This window comes from Melanaphis sacchari, unplaced genomic scaffold (assembly GCF_002803265.2).
Source record: "Melanaphis sacchari strain LSU unplaced genomic scaffold, SCAv2.0 Contig395_pilon_pilon, whole genome shotgun sequence".
NCBI classification, from domain to species: Eukaryota; Metazoa; Arthropoda; class Insecta; order Hemiptera; family Aphididae; genus Melanaphis; species Melanaphis sacchari.
This window is the reverse complement of record NW_020271251.1, coordinates 106,479-126,651: the sequence shown is the minus strand read 5'-3', so window position 1 is coordinate 126,651 and position 20,173 is coordinate 106,479. Positions and strand designations below refer to the sequence as shown.

The 20,173-nt window shown below is 30.6% G+C and overlaps 1 protein-coding gene across 1 annotated transcript in view; it reads right to left on the bottom strand.

Moving 5' to 3' along the window:
• LOC112597226 overlaps positions 1-20,173 on the bottom strand; it is a 127,823-nt gene that overhangs the window by 9,128 nt on the left and 98,522 nt on the right. Inside the window, exons 8-9 of the mRNA XM_025343190.1 lie at positions 2,918-3,158; positions 1,443-1,510 (exon numbers count right to left, since the gene is read on the bottom strand). Of these exons, the coding sequence (XP_025198975.1) occupies positions 1,443-1,510; positions 2,918-3,158 (309 nt within the window). The remainder of the gene's footprint in view (positions 1-1,442; positions 1,511-2,917; positions 3,159-20,173) is intronic.

The following is a 20,173-nucleotide window of genomic DNA, read 5'->3' as shown; positions in this document are numbered from 1 at the left end:
ATATATTCCGCTGACGAATTTCCGGTACGTTATCAGTATTGGTTGAGGCTGAGTGGAAAACGGTCGAGTCGAACGGTCAGTTGGTAAAAATAAAATATAATAGCAATAATATAATAATATAATATATTGCTGAAAATATAATATGACTATATAGGGGAACAATCACCCCGTCGTCATGGTTCAACTAACGGCCAAGTGTGTGTAGTCGTTAACGCCCAAATGTGAGGGATACAAATTTGAAAACATGCACGTTTCAGCCCTTCGCGTAGTACACCATATCGAAATATATTTATGTCCACCCAGTGAAATCGCTTAGAAAACGTTATGTCAGACACTTCGCACTTTGCGCATATGAATATATATGAGCCGTCTCGGTATTTCCTCCTCGGAGGCGGTTACTTGGCAGTGGCACAATATTTTTCATTTTGGTCCTATCTCAGCAAATCCGACACGTTACCATAGACATTTTAGGATTTTATATTAAATATGTTCACCCTTCTTCGCTTACGAAAGAGATATTTTCATTTTTCTGTGACATATTAAAAATAAAAAAAAACCTTAATATTATTTTACCGATAAAAATGTTGACATTAAAAAATAACATTATAAGCTTATTTTTAGTTTTAGAATAGTTTCAAATTCACAGAACTTGTAAATTTGTTTTATTTTTTGTTTACGCAAATACCTAACTATAATATTATTTTTAGTTATGATAAATGTCAAAGAAAAACAAAGATAATACGAATACCTGTAAGTCTACAGCCTGCAGTTCACGGAATTTAATTTGTTTCATGTAAAGAAATTCGATTATTAAACGATTTATACCCTTATTAATCTTCACAAATGAAAACTTTTAATATTAATAAAATGTAGAATAATTTTAATTAAATACATATTTGCAGTTATATACTTATTTATGTCATGTATTGTATTATTCGAACTACGCGTATTGGTTATTTGGGAATCTCACAAGAAAACTAGATAATCAAATACATTTATTTTAATACGGTTATGCGTATTTTTCAATACTTTAAATTCGTAGGTTCATGAATTAGATAGCTTCAAACAACTCTTAATTTTCATCGTAGTCGTTTCTCTCAGGAGAATGGGAAAAATAAGTTTCTATGTCTTACAATATCAACGCCTATATGAAAAGTTTGCGAAATGCACACTATTCATTTCGATGGATAACAAACTTTCGTAACGTAAGTTAGCATTACGATTTTGTTGTGACAATTTCACAGTCCAAATTTGACGTAAAACATTTTAATTTCGTTCGTGAGTTTGTCAGCCTATTTTATCATAATATTGGTCTGACACCTGTCGGTTTCCATTAAAACTACTAAGGTGTACGCTTGTTTTGGAAACTTTTGGTGAAGTTTTCAGCATACATTTATGTTTGGCTGCTAGTTATGTGTGACACTTAAGTTGCATATACGTACCACTTTCTTGGACCTCAACAACTTGGCTGTCACGACGATAAAACCCCATACATGCATATCCGCTTTGACTGAAAAATAAAATATATAATTAAATCAACTATACTAAAATAAATGACAATCAAAAATTATTTAATAAATTGTTAAAATTAGTTATTGAAATTTATAAGGAACTAAACATTAAATATAAAACAACAACATAAATATTAGGCATTTTTGAAACATTGACGTATTTAGAGCAATTTAAGTTAACGTGTTTGTTGGAGGAATTATTTTAAAGAATGGTATTGACATACATTGTTGACGGTTAAATAATATTGGAGTAACTTAATAGTAATAAATACCATCATATATATTATTATTTTTATATCGATGATTTACTGTGTTCTGAAGTATTGTGCTTTAAAAAAATACATAGGTACAAGAGTAGCTTTTTACAGTTTTGAGATTAGTTACAATAATAAGGAATACGTACAACATTATCTGCAATGTTAACTTTTAACCGATATAAATGTTTATTAAGTTTGGACATTGTTCTAGTTCAATAACTAGGCAAACCATAAACACGTTCGGTCATCATTTTGATTTGTATACCGTGTAAACGAACACTAGCTAGAACATTATATACGGTCTTATTATTTGATGTGCATGATAATGCCTTTACTGTGGATACGTGTATAAGCCACATATAGCCTGGCGGCACATAGTCGGGGCAGGACGTGTATATATAGATAATATATCTGCGTTTATATTCGATCGTTAATTATATTGACGCCAACCATTAGAAAATAACGAACATTCCCGCATTTGTGAAATTTAAACTTCACAACACTACAATATTTCACTTGCTTTTTTTTTTTTTATCACGTAGTCACTATTCATTAATAATCCTCCCTCGAGTGAAATTCTACTTATGATGTAGACTTTGATAGAAATAATAATAAAAAAAGAAGGAAATAAAAACGTTGGTTTTAATTTGCCAAGCTTTGAATACCCTTTTACCTTTCTTTTTACTTTATGACCGTACAGGAGAATAAGAATTGGAAAAAAATAAAGACGGAGTTGATTACTTATACGAACCACGCCGACACGGATGAATGTACTCGAGAGTGTTTTTCGTAAGAATGTGTGTACAAACATACTTATTCACATATAAATACACACATATACTTGTATATGTGTATATATACTACATGTTCGTTTAGAGGTTGAATCGTTGAAAATAAAATAAAAAGTATATACATATATATATATATATATATTATATATGTTATAAAACCAACTCCAAACACTCATAACAGTCATAACACAACATTATATTTAACTCGAGAGGGAAATTCGTAGTTGAGATTTTCCGACCCCTTTTAACGTTGTATGGTTTTGGTTATGATTAAAAAAAAAAAAATAAAAATGCATGTGTATACGTAAATGTGCTATAAAACACAAAAAACATTCTTTAAGAGCTACGATGTACTTACCACCCAATAGTGTAGTGTGTGATGATCAGCGCCTTGTTATCGGTAACGTTGATTACCTTGTAACACGTGGCGCGGATGTCGTGGTCGGATCCTGCCCCCGGGATGCTCTTCCGCAATGTGCCGTTTCTCGGCGAGAAGTGGTAAGTGTGACCGTGGTTCAATGAGTGCCAGGTGTGGTGTTCGGTTAACCATAACGGGTATCGGCAACCTGAACCAACGCCGTGGTGGTGATGGTTCTCCGCTAGAAAAAGAAAAATTTACATAATTAGTAAATAATTACAGTACAATTTATTTATTATTTGTTATATTTATAAGCACTATTATGCGTGCCAGAACACGTATTCGTATTCTAGATTTTATGTATCGGTGTCGACTAAGAAAGGATACTCGAGGAGCAGCATGCTGTGTGATAAGGTTAGGTTAGGTACAAAAAAAGTGTGACAGTTACGACGAAATAAATTCAGTTCAGACAGACTATACGCAATTATTTTCATTCGCGTACCTCGACAGAAGTATTCCGCGAACCTTGTCACCAATAAGAGCTGTTGATAATTAATATCACAAAGCAGAACACAGAATAGTAAGATATAATACTACATAGACAATGAGGTTTCGTTTACGATGGATTCCATGAATTTATATGGGTTAGGTTGATTTGTGAATGATTAAAATCACAGCCATACGATACGCAATTAGTTGATTTTCGTGAACATCGGTGAATATACCCGTCTTCATTCGACGGTGAATTAAATATGCAAATTACAAATATATGTACGTACCTATACGCTGTATGCGTTAAAACAAAATAAAATTATATGATTTAAGTGAAATCGTCATCACCGCAATAATGTTGATTTACAACAAATGATATACGCGTAAATAGTAAAGCAAATAAACGGTTGGGATCAAAAGTATATTTTTTTATAAAATATGCTAACGGTATACGTAGAGAAGTAAAAGTTTTTTTTTTTTTAAAACGTCACCTCATCACTGAACGTTTATATTATTCATATATATACATTTATGTTACACGCTAACACTTTTTAAAACATTAACTATTAATATACTCGTATTTATAGATTAGACAGTTCGTTGAACATGTTCGCGTGAGATATCTATGTACACATTTTATTGTATGTATATAGTTAAAGTGCCTTTAACATATTATAAAACCATTATAAAAAAAAAAAAAATGTCTACACGAGATAAGGGTAAAAATGGACTTTTAAAGAAAAAAAAAGACTTAATCAGTAAATGTATTTAGTGTTATGACGTTGGCAGGCATAACAACAAAAATAGTGTTCTGGTAAAGGGTATTACAAAAAACATTATAGTATAAAATATATACCCTCTCGTCCTTGATTTAAAAATAGATATATAGACGAATAATATCGATGGGTATAAAAAAAGCAGACATAAGTACTTTTTTTTTTTAAATAGAAATTTACAATTTTTTGCAAGCATTTTGTTTACAAGATATAGGTATGTTTAGTTAAGGATTACTGTGAAAATCGTTATAGATAAATCTAGAGCCATATTTTTTAACGGCTAAACGCAACAAACATGTTTAATAAACAAAAGCGTGAAAAAGAATCGATAGATTTTTATTAAGAGATAACACATTTTACACACATATAAATAGAAACAAAAGTAAATGTATACACGCTATAACCTATTTGTCACTTTGTCATCCCGTTCGACGGAATAAATTATATTCAATTACTTCAAATACATTTAATTCATTTTTTTTTTTTACGTATAGTTGTCAATATTGTTGGTAAGAGGATTGCTTAATCCAAAACCATTATTAACGACAACAACCGACGGTGGAGTGAGAAAAAATACAAAGGTGGTGGAGGTTTTTCTTCTTATTTCGTTATACCAAGCTTAAGAAAGAAAAAAAAACTATAAGGATCCTCTTACGTCGACCGGAAGTCGGTGCTCGATTACACACAGCTCACTGGCTATGCAGCTCTGTGAAGAACCTTTGAAGGAAAACAAATTTTTTTTCTGTCTTCATGCATTAATAATATGTTTCATAAGTGCGCACGCGCGTTTGGATAAAAGGGAAAAGTCATATGACGACGGGGTCGGTTAACAACAATAACATTCCTCGGATGAGTAGCATCCATCGATGATGGTTTGGGGTGGAAAGGGTTGCTACACGTGAACGGTATATGTGTTTTCTTTATATCGTGTTTACACGCTCACATCACACACACACTACCATCATCATCATCATCATTATCATCATCATCTTCATAGTCATCTCGTCGTCATCGCCACCACCGCTATCAAAACCATCACCATCGTCATCGTAGCGGTGGTAGTTTGTACGAACAGGAATGAAAAGATCATTAGTCCGGAAACGTTTCCGTCCGCAATAATTGCGGTCCATTTGTTGTTTGTCCTGGCAGATCCGGCGCAATGTATATATACAGGGGTGGGCGTACGTTGTGGGTTTTTATAAAAACAAAGCGAAAATAAAAATAAAAAGGGTTATTAAAAAGTTTTAAACGCCCGGCAATTTGTCGCAACCTACACTGAACGTCAAATCGGGGTAGCGGGTATGGCCGTTATTACGGTGTGTTGTATGCCACCGCAGCCACCACCCTTAGCTCTTTATACGGCTAACGGAAAATTGTGGCAATGCGTTTTTATCGTGAGTCTCCGTGCACATTTAACCTTAGCTGTTTCCAATCGCTCGCACCGCTGCAGCATAGCTATTTGAGAGCCTGCGTACATGATTAAGAAGGAAAATCGTTTATATAGCAACGTGTAAAAAGTAGAAGCAATAATGATTCATCGCCAATGTCGTCTTTTTTACCTAATATTCTTTTACATTTTTTTGGAGTACTAATATTACACGATTACCTACGTGTAGAGTTTTGTGAAAATTACTTTTACCCATCTCCCACCCAACGACACCAATCAATATCCTCGGTAACTAAGTTCATTTGATACACACACACACACATATACACGACGTACCTGCCTGGCAGATGCGCACAACTATATTACGGAACGAGTATTTTTTCATAGAATTCAATTAATTTCCAAAGTGTAGATAATATATTTTTAAGCTCGTGGTATCTGTACGTTTTCGTTGCAAGTAGTACCATAAAACCTGAAGTCAGCAGTCTATCTATGTACCGAATCTGATAGCAATCGATTAATATAGACTTCCTGTTCATAAGACACAAAACGTATTATAAACCGATTACAAATAAAGACGGGTGAGAGATCCTAATGTAGATAACACCACAAGAGTAGTAAATCCAACGATTGAAATCTATCTCTGTCGTATTATTTTTATTACTTTTTATATAAAACGATTGAACAATAACTGTTTTAAAATCATTCATGTAACTTTTTTCCATCTCTAAAAACAGACGGTTGTTGTAACGCATACGTGTTACTTTTTTATACTTGGATAAATGTGTTATATAATATTTCTCTATAATATAAAATTTCTTCGAATTTTATTACGAGAATCGGCTTTTGCGGTTAGCAAGCAAAATACGCATGGTTTTGGAATGAATATCAGTAGTATAAATAGTGATTAAAAATATTGAACACGAACAGTCGATCTGGAAATAGACAATACATACATAGAGATTGAACAGAAGTGTGTAATATTCGTGTTGCAGGTAGGCACGTAAAATAATTATCGTTGATTAATTAATTTTTGAGAATTGTAAAAGATAATGACTAGAAAACCGATTTTTCACATTGACAAATATTAATTATATTTTATTCAATTCAAGATCACAATTGGACATAGAAGTATATTAATATATGCTCAGACACATCAGTTATGTGAACTAGACATGTCATATTATCATTTCAGGTATTTTCGTATCGTTTACTTAGTCCGTTTTGAACTTCAAAACTTTCACAACTCTAACACAAACCCACAAGTGATCTATTTGCTGAGTAAAACTAACAAACAATGTTTGAGCTCATCAACGTTGATGGACGCTTGTGATCTTTAATGAGTATCTCTCTTTTGTCGGCCACCAAACACCACATTGCGCACACAAACTAACTATAATCATTATCCAGCAGCTACAGTAATTATTATTATGGTCAGAACTAGCATTAGGTTCGATTACCGGACAGTTTTTGCTAATGGCACGTATACGAAATAATGATTCTGCTATAACTGCTGGTGCGTGTTTGCTAATACCAAGTATATAAAACATATATAGACATATGTAGACGGAAGAATTCGAAATTTTTGAAATTTCGAAAAAAAAATTAATGCATTTTATACAAAAAACAGGTTTAGGTTAGAATTGTTCATAACAGTAGACTGTTATCATAACATTTATTTAAAAATTAACTGAAAATTTATAAAAGTAAATGTTTTTCATTTATACGTTATATTAGCAATAATTAAGTTCAAGATTCTAGATAAGGCATTTAACCTAAAGGATAAGCATTTATACGTATTAATCGAGTTAATGATCTTTAAGTTACCATGTAAGACAATCGATGTTGAATTAAAAAGAAGGATAAGTTAAATATTAAACCTTATCTTTATAGGGAAATACTATAGTTGCAAACACAAATTAATCATATACATATACAATCATTACAATCTGTACAGGTCAAAATGAATTATTATCGATCATCCATTAAAATCAGATGGATCTGGTACGCTCAAATTGAGTTAAGGAAAATTGTCTAACGACAAAGATTATTTATTTTTCTACATCAGTACATTACTTGTATATGAGAATATTTGAAATGTGACTAATTTAAACTCGTTTTTTCAGTCAAACAGTGGACATAATATGAGGTTTTAAGTGTTAGATGTTTACTGTTCAGTCAGTAATTGTCATGGCGGCGGCATATGATAATAAATCACCAAGTAAACATACAAACGGCACATCGTCGTTATAGTGTTAATAGTGTTATACTCAAATTTCGAAGTAATAGCTCGATGTATGTATAACTGTTTTCAACTGGTGTTCTGCGGTACACGAGTATGCCGTGAAGTGGCTGTAGGTTTATCGCGACCGTGGTACATGCGTATAGTGTTTTAGGTATTAATTTTTAACTATATAATATATTATTAGTAAAAAATAAATATAAAAATAAAAATGCTTTTTTTTGTTTGCTTCTTATTATTTTCATAACTGTATGGTATTAAGAAATGCGCTGTGAGCATAAAAAGGTTGAGAACCACTGATGTATAACAACGATATATAAATAATGACCAACGATCGATTACCGACTGCCTTTATTATTATAAGTTACTAGTAATAACCAATACGTGTAATATTACCATATTGTAAAGAATACTCTTATCTTATACAGGCATTATTTTAAATGTCTAATAATTATATTTTCTACACTATAACTAAATAAAAAATATTTAATTATGGTTTCGAACTCAGAATCAAACATTTAGATGATTAAACATTAATAGTGTGACCTTTAATGGGATAAATTAAAATATCTGGTTCACCGTCAAATTAAACTACCATTTTAGGAAAAAAGCACAACTCACGTCGTTAGTAACAACTATAAACTCACGTTAGTTTACTCGTCGAAGTGTATCATATATTATACCCACACACTTTTATATAAATATATATAAAATATATATATATATATATATTAAAAACATATATGGTGTAGCGGTAAACAGTTTTTCCTTTTCGTCTCGAGTCATATGTATAACATACATACGTATTATACAATAAACACACTCGAGTGGTTGCGTACAACCTTGTGGCGAGAGACGATTTTCGAGTTCCACGCTTTTGACAAAAGAAAAGGGAAAAAAATCGGCGAAAAAACCACCGGCAATATTGTGTGCACAAAACTTTTGCTCTGATTCGGGTAAACTCTCGTGTATCCCAGCCACCCAAACTTACCATTGCCACCACCGTCACACACACTCACGGACCACATTCACTGCCGCCGCTGCCACTGTCGGTTTGCCGGTGGTAAAGTTTTTCCTCGCAGAGCCCCGGGACCTAATAAAAGATTTACGACGCCCGTTAAGTTTCGGCGGCCGCTGAAAAGGCGGAGCCACGTCGCTCGAAAACAATTAACTTTCCAGCCGATCGAGCAGCCAAATTACTACTTGCGGCAGGTTTAACTGTCGGTCCGTTTCCCACTTCAACCCACCCACCCACCCACCTATCTACACGTCAACACCACCGACGGGTCTGTCGTCACGGCATGGTGCACAGACAATGAGCTTAACCCGGGTAAATGCGCACTCGTAGCACCTGACGACGACGGTAAGATTCGCCACACGGATACAAAAATTTCCCATTTTAAGTTGTTAAAACGTCAACCGTATTCTGATGAACCATCACGCAGGTATGTTTATATTACAACACATTTAAATGTGTAAAATTTTCAAGATACACTATTTATACATATTCAAACATATAGGGGAAATTCAATCACGCTTAAAGTATTTATATATAATTATATTATTATATATAGTGTCGTCCTGATTTGACGTTTCATGAAAGGGATAACGAATGATTTAAATGTATAATTTCAGCTAGAGATATTAATTCGGTGTATGTAGAATAATAATAATCAGTATTGTATATGGTTGCTGTTGATTAACGGTTATGTTTTTCGTCAAAAATGATCATATTTTAATTCAAAAGTATAAAGTATATCAAGTGTGTGCAATGATCAGAATAATAATAATAATTAAAAAAAAATGACACGATTTATTAGTTTGCGATATCAGGTAGTTTAATTTCTATTCAATATATTATCCATTTATCATCATCAGTGGTCAGCCTAAGAATTAATATTGTTGATGTTTTTTTTTTAATTTATCTAGAAGACTTCTATTATAGTTGGATTATACACGTTATATTTATAAAACAATTATTACAATGTCTATTAATAATTATTATCATATCGTTCTGTTATTGCTTTACTGATATAAAGTGTTTTACATATCATCGTTCTTAATGTTTCAGAACTTTTATGATAAATATCGCGATAATCGAGAAATTTGTAAAATTCCAGCTATATCAAGTGCTTTTTACTCACATTATAATATTCGAATAATGATGATGATAAACATTATTATTTAGCGAATAAAACGAAAACAATTCAAAACATTTAATAATTACGTATATTATACACCAAAAGCAAATATTGTGCATAAAAAATACAAAACAAATTTTTTTTTGTCTGTAATCTAAAAATAAACGAAATATAGTCCAAGGATTACAATTCAAAAACTGTTTTTTGTTACACAAGATGTATTTATAATTTTTATTATTATATAAAATATCACCAGCGCTGGACTTACGACTATACGAAATTGCGCCACAGACGTAGACTTAAACACACGTAATATAGCATGTAATAATTTTATATTTTTATATACATGTAGTATTTTTGATTTATTTGTAAATCTATTTTTTATTTTCTAATTCAATCTCTGAGAGAGGGCTGCATTGGTGTCAGCAGTGGCTGTCGAGAAAACGCGTTATCGCCGGTCGACAGGTCGCTCCGCCACCACCATCGTCGCACCAAAAATAACCACTTACACAACATCGCCCGCCGAGGCGTTTATATTATTTCGCGCTTCATTTATTACGATACAATCCACTGGCATGTACTTATCTCGTCCATTCCGATTGCGTAGGTTGACGTATTCTACCCCTGCTACACCGCGGACTGTCCGTCTGATCGTACGTAAGCGCATCCCCGCGCCACTATTCCCACGTTCGCCGGTACTTTCTATATACATCGTGATAAAGACCCCTTTGGCCGCGGAGAATGTTTAATTTCGTATAATGGGATCCTCTCTTCCTTCCTTACTATCACCGCCGTACGCCAAATGCGGTCCTATCCCCCGTCGTCGACCGGTCCCTCCACCACAGTCGACGCGCCCTTTCGACTCGTTTCCGCCTTAGGGACGACACCACACTCTGCACCCCATCACTGTGTATCTATATATATACATATAGGGAATTTGGCCTACGTCCAAACGTATATTATATCGCGCGCACACACACACACACACATACACACTCTGTATCGTACTTATATACACATAGGTGTATATACCGTCTTCCGCGCATTACACCGCACTACCGTTTTCGTCCGTCCGTCACTATGTCGAAAGCTAACAATCATTCTTTCCCGGGAAATCGATATCGGAGGGGGCCATATGCTGACAAACACGGTCGTTTACAAGTCGGCGGCGGTAAATTGTTTCGGATTGCCACATTAAACAGTATACACGGTCGTGCATACGTATATTATCATATATGTGTAGATATATAATGTATAAATACCTATTGAACACACTGTCGCCGAAATGTTCACAGACATTATATTACATAATACAGCCTTGCCTTATATACAGACGTTTAAAAGATATGGGTTTAATTAACTGTTAATTAATATACCTACAATGTCTTTATATATATATATATATATTGTTTATATCCTAAAGGATTGGTATTGATGGGTGCAAAACACCGGGGGACGACGAACCACCATTACCCATTTATATTATTCATATAATTTAACACATAGCGTATCGATGATATACAGAATGACGGTGTGTTTAGGCAATATTAAATCGATCGATAATGTAATTGTCTAGCAGCTTTACAACAAAAAATAAGAACCATTTTATTAAACTAAACGTTTTCGAAACTTGCTCATTTTGTATGCCGGATTTTATTGAAATGTTGACGATATCAAAGAAGACAATGTTTAAAGGAATCCAATCAAATAAGTAAAAGTTAAATACTTAAATCACGCAAACAAATTATATAAAATAGGATGTTGATTTTTTTTTTTTTAAGAGATATTTTATGCAGTACGGCCAACAAAAATGGCTTTTTTTCCGAGTATAGGCACTTGAAACGTCCATTTCCTGGACGGGCCAATAAATAATGTCATGATGACGCACATTTCGAGATATTTTACATAAACGGTCCTCGAGAATATGTTAAGTTTCGGAGATTAAAAATAAAAAAAAGTATTGTCGTCTTTTTTATTGTGACTATATAACTTGCGTTAGAGATGTTGAAGTGGAAAACGAGAAGAACACGCATTCCTATTACAATATACCCTAGTCGAAAAAAAGTGCTAAAACTGCTTTTTTCCCCCAAAGAACCCTCAGTGAAAAACGAACTAACGAATCGAGAACCATGTTTATTGAAATTTAAACAGCTACCCTTTTTTTCTTATCCTCTAAAGTGATTGTTAAAAACTAGGAGTCTGCCGGAAAATCCAACAATGGTCTTTCGCCATTTCCTGTAAAGAAAATTAAAAGAATCCAATATAATAGCTGGTTATATTAATTGATTTTTTTTTAATAAATTGATATATCTCTTATAGCAAGATTTTTCAGGCTCACATCGTAAAACCTATGCGACAACCATGTCACAACCATAAAAACAAAATAAAATGTTTTCACGGCTTTAGCAATATACTTTTACTCCCCTTGTATGCCATTATAAAGGGGACATGGCGAATCAGGAAAGGCCGAGGGGGTTTAATGTCGGTTTTACGGTTTGGCTCCGGTTATTATAGCTTTTTTTGACACAATATTAATCGGCAATTGTAATTAACCAAGTTGTGTAGTAAAAAAGAAATACGCATAAATTGCGACTCATAAATGTCCGTGAATATTAATCATTTTAATGCTATTATTTTATTAATTTAGATGTTGTTTGCGCTGAAAATACCTGAGTAAACGTGTACATATTTGAATATTAATGAACATATTAAAATATCATCCGATATACTTGCATAATATATTATAAAAAATATTACATGACTTTTATTTTAATTAAATAAAATATGTTTTTGTTACAATTATTTTTCTACTCCATTTGTATTTATTTTAACATTACAATTCCTTGCTACGTAAAGACGAGAAAACTGTAGAGTTCACCGTTAAACGGTGGGGGTTGTAGTAGATAAAAGAAATTTCAATCAACAATATTAAAAAAAGTCTGTGTATTATCTAAGTAGTTGATGGTTTTGTTCAAGCTTCTTGAGAAATTAATAAATGAAATTCAAGTTTAAGTTAATATTAAACGAATTTTACTATTTACATTATTAAAAATAAAAATAAATTACTAAAATTCTTTGAAAAACTTCCCTGGTACTATAACATTTTAATATCAATTTTTCATTACAAAATAATGAATGTAAATTGTATTAAGATATTTTAAAAACTTTTAATATTAAAGAGTATAAGAATTAATAATAAATAAGAAGGTTTATGTAAATTAATTTTTTATTCACTTTGTTAGTGAACAAAAACATGTGATTATAAACTTTAAAAAAAAAAAAAAAATAAATATTTTAAAACTAAGAATGAAATTTTATTTATATTTATTCTCAAAAGTAAATGTAATTTTATTACGATTTCATAATATTTATTTCATATTTATATTTAGATTAAGTGATATTGCGATACAAAATAAAATGCATACTTTGATATGGTTTACGTATTTACAACTATAATATAATATATTCAAAATGTATAATTAATTTATACAATAATATAAGGTAGGTACGATTAAAAATTGATTTTTTTCAATGAAATAAAACATGATTTACAAAACTGCAAATGTTTGTTACAATATTCAGAATAAAATTAGATGTAAACAACTAGCACCATCTCATTGTGTTTAGTTGTTTTGATAAAACAAATTAAGATTGAATCCGATACCAGAAATACACCTAAAAGTATCGGAAAACGATTAATCGAATTCGACCCTTTTCTAAATGTTCACTCGGAACGTAGTTGTAGGTAGTACGTTTTTCATGGATTACGTGCAAACTATACGAAAATTATATTGAGAAAATTTCACGTAGCTCTTTTCTTTTCTCTCCGACCGGTCTCGACGTATAAAATTATATTTATTTTAGCAATAAACTAATGGAGTTATAAACGGTAAAATACGTACGTGCGTGTTTAGCTTAATAATTGAGAAGAAAAAAAATTGTTACCTTATACAAACATACAATGATATGAAGATGAAAAAATACATCTATATCCAGGGTTTAGGGACATTAAAAAAATAAAAAAGATAATTTCAATGGGGAAAAAAGACAAAAGAGGGTCGCATGCGAGTTTTTTTGGACATGAAAAGGGAGAACACGTCGTGTGGTGATCTTGAGCATTATACAAGTATAAGGTACATAATATATTTAGTATTGCATACATCGGCGTATATAATATATGGTATATAGAGAATGAAGAAGACGGAGAAAAAAATATTTCATCATGAACAAATAATGTTGAATCATGTCAACAGAATATTAATTATTTGTACTTAAAGAAGATGACATATTTAAATTATACAGTCTATAGCAAAATATGATTTTGAATTTTTTGTTTTGTAATTATTAGCTGTACACATTTAAATTTAAGTACTCTTTTACAAAATGTACTAAGCATGCATTAATTTTGTGCTGCACGTAAGTTATTTTTAAATGTTAATATGTTTTAAATTGTAATAACTGCCACTTCAATCAGACAATAATTAATACTAATAGTTTCTTTATTTTGAACATTGAGTAAGTGCCTATATATAGTACGAGTACACTGCTTAGTAGATTTTGTAAAATGTTGATTTTTATAATTTAATCAGTAAGTGTGAGGGTTCTTAAGTTTTGCATATTCAAATATAGAAACTTTTAAAATAAAAAAAATTGATCAAATTTTTTATATGTATTGATATTTTTAAAACTGAAATGACATTTTTGATACCGTTCACTATATGTAATTATACCTCTAGTAGTTAGGATTTTCTACAAATGGATTACGATAAAAACTAAATCATGTTAAATACTAAATAACAATCAAAATACAATTATTACTTTTTAGCGGAGAGAGTGATTCGTGGTCATAATTTATATTTTAGAACAGGTTAAGAACCCCTGAGGAAAAATTCGATGAGTGGTTTTGTTACACATAGTAATAGTAATAATAATAATAATTAATATATAGTGATGGATAGAGTCGACAAACGTTGACATTCGTATTCAATTTGATACCGATATATATGTATATTATGCATATTAACCATTATAGAATAGACGCAGTGGGTTTTTGTTCGTTAACATCCCGTTGTTTAAATGGTGAGGGGTGCAGTGTATAATTACACTAGTCGTAAAATATATTTTTGACGGATTCAATCAATAATATTAATAATAATTTAACGCAAAATATGCATAAAAATATTTATTTTTGACGGATTCAATAAATAACAATGCTAATAAATTAACGCAAAAAATTTAGAAAAATAATATAGTTTAATTTTTGATATAAATATAATATAAGCAATAAGCATATTTTATACTAAATCATTTATTTTTATCGAATAAAATATAATCGGTAAATCGGTTTTTACAAGTTTTTAAGTAATTATTTATTTTTTTATAGTTATTGTACTATAAATTATGAAAATAATAAATTATATATAGACGCTGTTTACTTTGTGGATTACTAAAACTAATAAGTAATACATAAATAGCTATGATATGTAACTGAATCATTTAAAAATTACGTATAAGCCAATTGGTGAGGTAGGGGTCAAACTCGTATAAGGTAGAGGGTATAGCGGTTATAGTCGAAATAAAAAAAATAAAAAAAATATTTTTCAGTTGCCTAGAATAATTTGGATAAATGAATCAATCAGAATGTTTATGCTTTAAGTTTTTATACAACTACCAGTGGAATTCAAAATATATTTTATTAATATCAATTGATTTTTGCACGCAAAAATTAATTAACTTATAAGCATTTTTATAGATGACCATCGCTATCAGGTAGTGTTGAGGCGTTATCCCATTATTTAGATATGGATGTTTGGTAGGTTATCAGTCACACTGCACTTGTGCCATTCAGTAATACGTAATACTTATTTTATCATAGTAAATACGATTTACGCTCACCAAGCATTTCGTTGTAGGCAGTAGAACGTTTGTTCTAACTTATCTGGGTTGACCGACCCGATAGCGTATCGTTTAGTATGAAAAACACGGTATAAGCAAAGTAAAGTCGACACGTGTTATGTGTTTGAATGATAATCACGCCGCGAATGCTGTAGATGAATATCATCATAGTACTCATGCTATTTGAGTGCACAAATACTGATCTATTTATAATAATTTTATTACAAAATATGGTATCGGAAAAACGTACGAAAATGATATCCGGTCACTTTATTACCTGCAATATTACCTGTAAATATAATATAGATATTATATAAAACTTGAATAATATTTTATATTAGCCCCGTGATGTACATCTATACAATATAACAATGAGCGCTGATAGGGTGGTGTGTGAATACATTGGATCTCTAATTAACTGCAAGTTTTAAGTTCTAACCGTACGCGTTTATGTACGTGTATTTGTATATATTCGTGTACCGGTGGCAGCGATTTTAATAATAATTATGACTTTCCATTCACTGGCGGCGGTCATAGTATATAATAAATACCATATCGAAGCACGGCATGCGTAATTTATCTCATGTTATATTATATTACAATTCATATTAAATTATTATACACTGTGTTTCGACATTGGTGGCTCGGCAGTCGATTATTATTACATCAACTAATCCTCCGATAGCGACAAGTACCTACTATTTTTTTTCTTTTAAATCTATATTTTGAGTTATATGAATTAAGGATACATGTCTAACTTTATAAAATAGAAAAGTAATTAACTCAGTTTAGTTGAAAATAACTTCACAATATTGATAAAAGAGTAATGTTCAGTTGAAAGTTTTTGACAGAAAAAGTAATTCAAATCAAGTTATCAGATAAAGTTGAACTTCTTTTTGCGCCGTTAGTTTTTTACTAGAATTTGAAATAAATAGATAAGTAGATGAACCTACATCACTTGAGTGTTTGAAATTGCTTAAGCTACAAAAAGCAATAATATTAAAAATATAAAAAGAATTGGAAAAAACTTTTTGAAAATTAGTTATATTTTTATTTTTAAAATTAATCATAAACAAATAATTAAATTAATGACATCACAGTAAAAATTATTATGGGTCTTAGATTTATTTAAAAAAATAGATCTTGGCATAATGACGTAACAATCTCATTACTATATGATAGAGCGGTTATCATTGTTATTATTACTATTATTATTATGGTTGTATCACATTACATCATAGTGTTAAAAATATCATTGTTATGGATGAGTTATGACTGTTATGAGATACCGCAAAAATAGAACTATGAAACTGATGTAGTTAAATTGTCTATCGTTTGCGCCGTGACATCGTAGTTTTATTATTCACGCATAAAAAAAAATCATTTGCTGAAGTTGTGATGAAAACGAGCACCGAGAAAATGCTAATCAAAAAGTTGTTTGAAAATTTCATCGTTTTATCTTATTAGATAAAATACAATTTGATTTGTACTTAACATTACTAAGTTGAAAATTAGCTAATAGGTTTACATTTCTACCTACCTACCTACCTATACGTCATACAATACGTGATAACCCTCACGTGGTAAAAATTGACAAGTTTAATTTATAAAAATCATCGAAATAAATTAATATTACATATTAAAACCTAAACTTAATCCAGTAAATTATTATTAAATATTTTTTTAATTTTAACGTCTAGTTAAAAAGAGACCAAGTTCCACAGTTCACAAAAAAATCGCCTTTGTGATATTCTAAAATAATATGTATATTATTCTATGTAATTACAAAGAGTGTAACTATAAAACCTTATTCCCTTACACACACACACACACACACACACACACACACACACACACACACACACATCCACACACGTGTATCTGGTCGGAAACGCGAATAAAGGAGAGCAGGATAAAGTCGATACGCGAAATTTCATAGTTGGAATCGGCAGTACACGCGCGCGCCAAATAAAAATAGTACATAAGCGCCGCCGGTTGCACAGAATAGTAACCGACCGACAGGGTTTCTAATCTAAAATCTACGCGGCGGTGGACAGATTTTCGCAAACGATACGTGTCTAAAATAAAAATCAAAAAATCTTCGGGCAATTCATATTCACTTCTGTAACTCATAAGTTTGTGCTTGGAAAATACGATAACCAATGAATATACAGCCGCAGTACTCACTTTGACGTAGGTATATATAATATAATTCTATTTTTGACAAATGCCTACATGTTAAATATGTACATGTATAACAAACATAACACAATACATATATATTATATACATAAATATAATCGTGTACGCTCGGACTCGTCATCGCAAAAACCAATTTTTCCAACTATTTACGTTCAAATACAGTACTACATAAACTTCTATAGCGTTCATAAATTAAATATAAGTTTTTATCGAGAAACATGAAAATATATTGAAAAGAGACAACCGCCGCTGCTGTTACCTTGTAAAGTTTACGACATCTCTAAGGATGCTTATCAGGGACTCGTAGTTATAGATTATGTTTGTACTCGTATATATATATATTATTTACAATATAGATTTTTTTCATTTCAAGCACTTTTGTTTTATTACGACTGGATATGCGTTTTGTTTTAGCAAGCTCGACTGTGTATTATAATAAAAACCAACGTATCCCCTATATTACGGGTTCATCATACGTAGAATAAGAAATTCAATCAGTCGTATCATTATGAATATTTTGTTATATAAATAGAAAGTAAGTTTAATAGTAAAAAAAAAAAAAAAAAACCGTATTATATAATTGGAAAAAAAAAAAGTGTAAATCAAACATGACTATACAATCACAATTCAAAGAAATTTGCTTCGAATGGGAAACTTCGATCGGGCAACAAGTAGTGGAGGTGGTTTGATGTTAATTATTTTCAATGACTTTTAATTGCTTTGAAATCAATTAAAACAAAAACTTTTTCACTTCTTAAATATGCTTACCATAAGACAAAAGGGTTATAAAATACATTATTTTAAGTATCATATTTTTCTGCCACAATATAAACCCTATTTGGAAGTTTAATATTATTGTTCTTTGAAAGAATTAATTTGCCAGACATTAGTTATGGTTTAAAAGTTACTTCAAAGAAAACTTTTTAACAGTCGTGCGACACTCGGTTTTGAGGGCGTCATAAATCACAAAGTTTTTTTTTTTTCCCCAAGACATTAGTAAGTATGACGCACCCCTGAGGTATACACCTTAAAATAACATTACACTTGGGTTAGGCGAAGTTTTAAGACTATTATAAACTACCATTCGATGAGACTTTCGTGTCACGATTACACGCGCTATGACGTATACATCAAATCATAAGGCTGGTAAAATATTGTATGTACACGAGTCGAATAAATAAATCAAAACAAAACCGAAAAATATATTTTATTACTTATATATATACAACTTACCTTTTAAAAATTATATTATTCATTTTATTTTGAAGTACCTATAGATACATGCCAAACTTATTAATTGAATGGTACCTATTACTTATTTAATTTAATACTTTTTTCAAATGAATAATATTTTAGTTTTTCACAAATTTATTTCCATGGTGTAAATAATATAACAGTAATATAAAATAGATTAAATATTTAATTATATTTACATACGTATTCCTTATATTTAATGATTTTTTTGAAAATATTCTTTAAAACAGACTATTTGTATGTAAAACATTAGAAGGAAAAACCATTGCTAATACTTAGTACAGACATTGATCTCTTAGTTCCTACATTAGTATATGATATATTGTTTTATTTTAATTATATACATAACTATTAACCTTATAGATAATTCATCAAATATGAAGATTGCATCGATGTGAAATTAAATAGTTAGTGTTTTTGACATTATTCAAAATGTAAGCGTTATTATTATTAACATGAGTAAAAGTTTAAAATAAATTAAATAGGGTTTTATATCAAATGAATAACTTTACATTTAAATTTAAAGTCTTGATTTAAAATAAGAAATTTTCAATTTAATAAAAAACAAAACGAATACATTTCATTATAATTAAACTTTTAAATGGTTTATTGTAAGTTAATTATAACTTAAATTGTTTTATAAGCTACGTTAAATTCTATGATTGATCATAAATTTCAAACAAATTACATAATTACGCATGAACAATAATTAAAATAAGTTGTATGTAGTAGTGTTCTAAATTTAAATTCATAATAAATTTACGAGAAATATAACTGTTTTTTTTTTTTTTTTTTTTTAATCAATGCACATTAAAAAAAAAATGTTATTTCAAGTATATTGTACTTGTATTTTCAGAGAAATTGAAA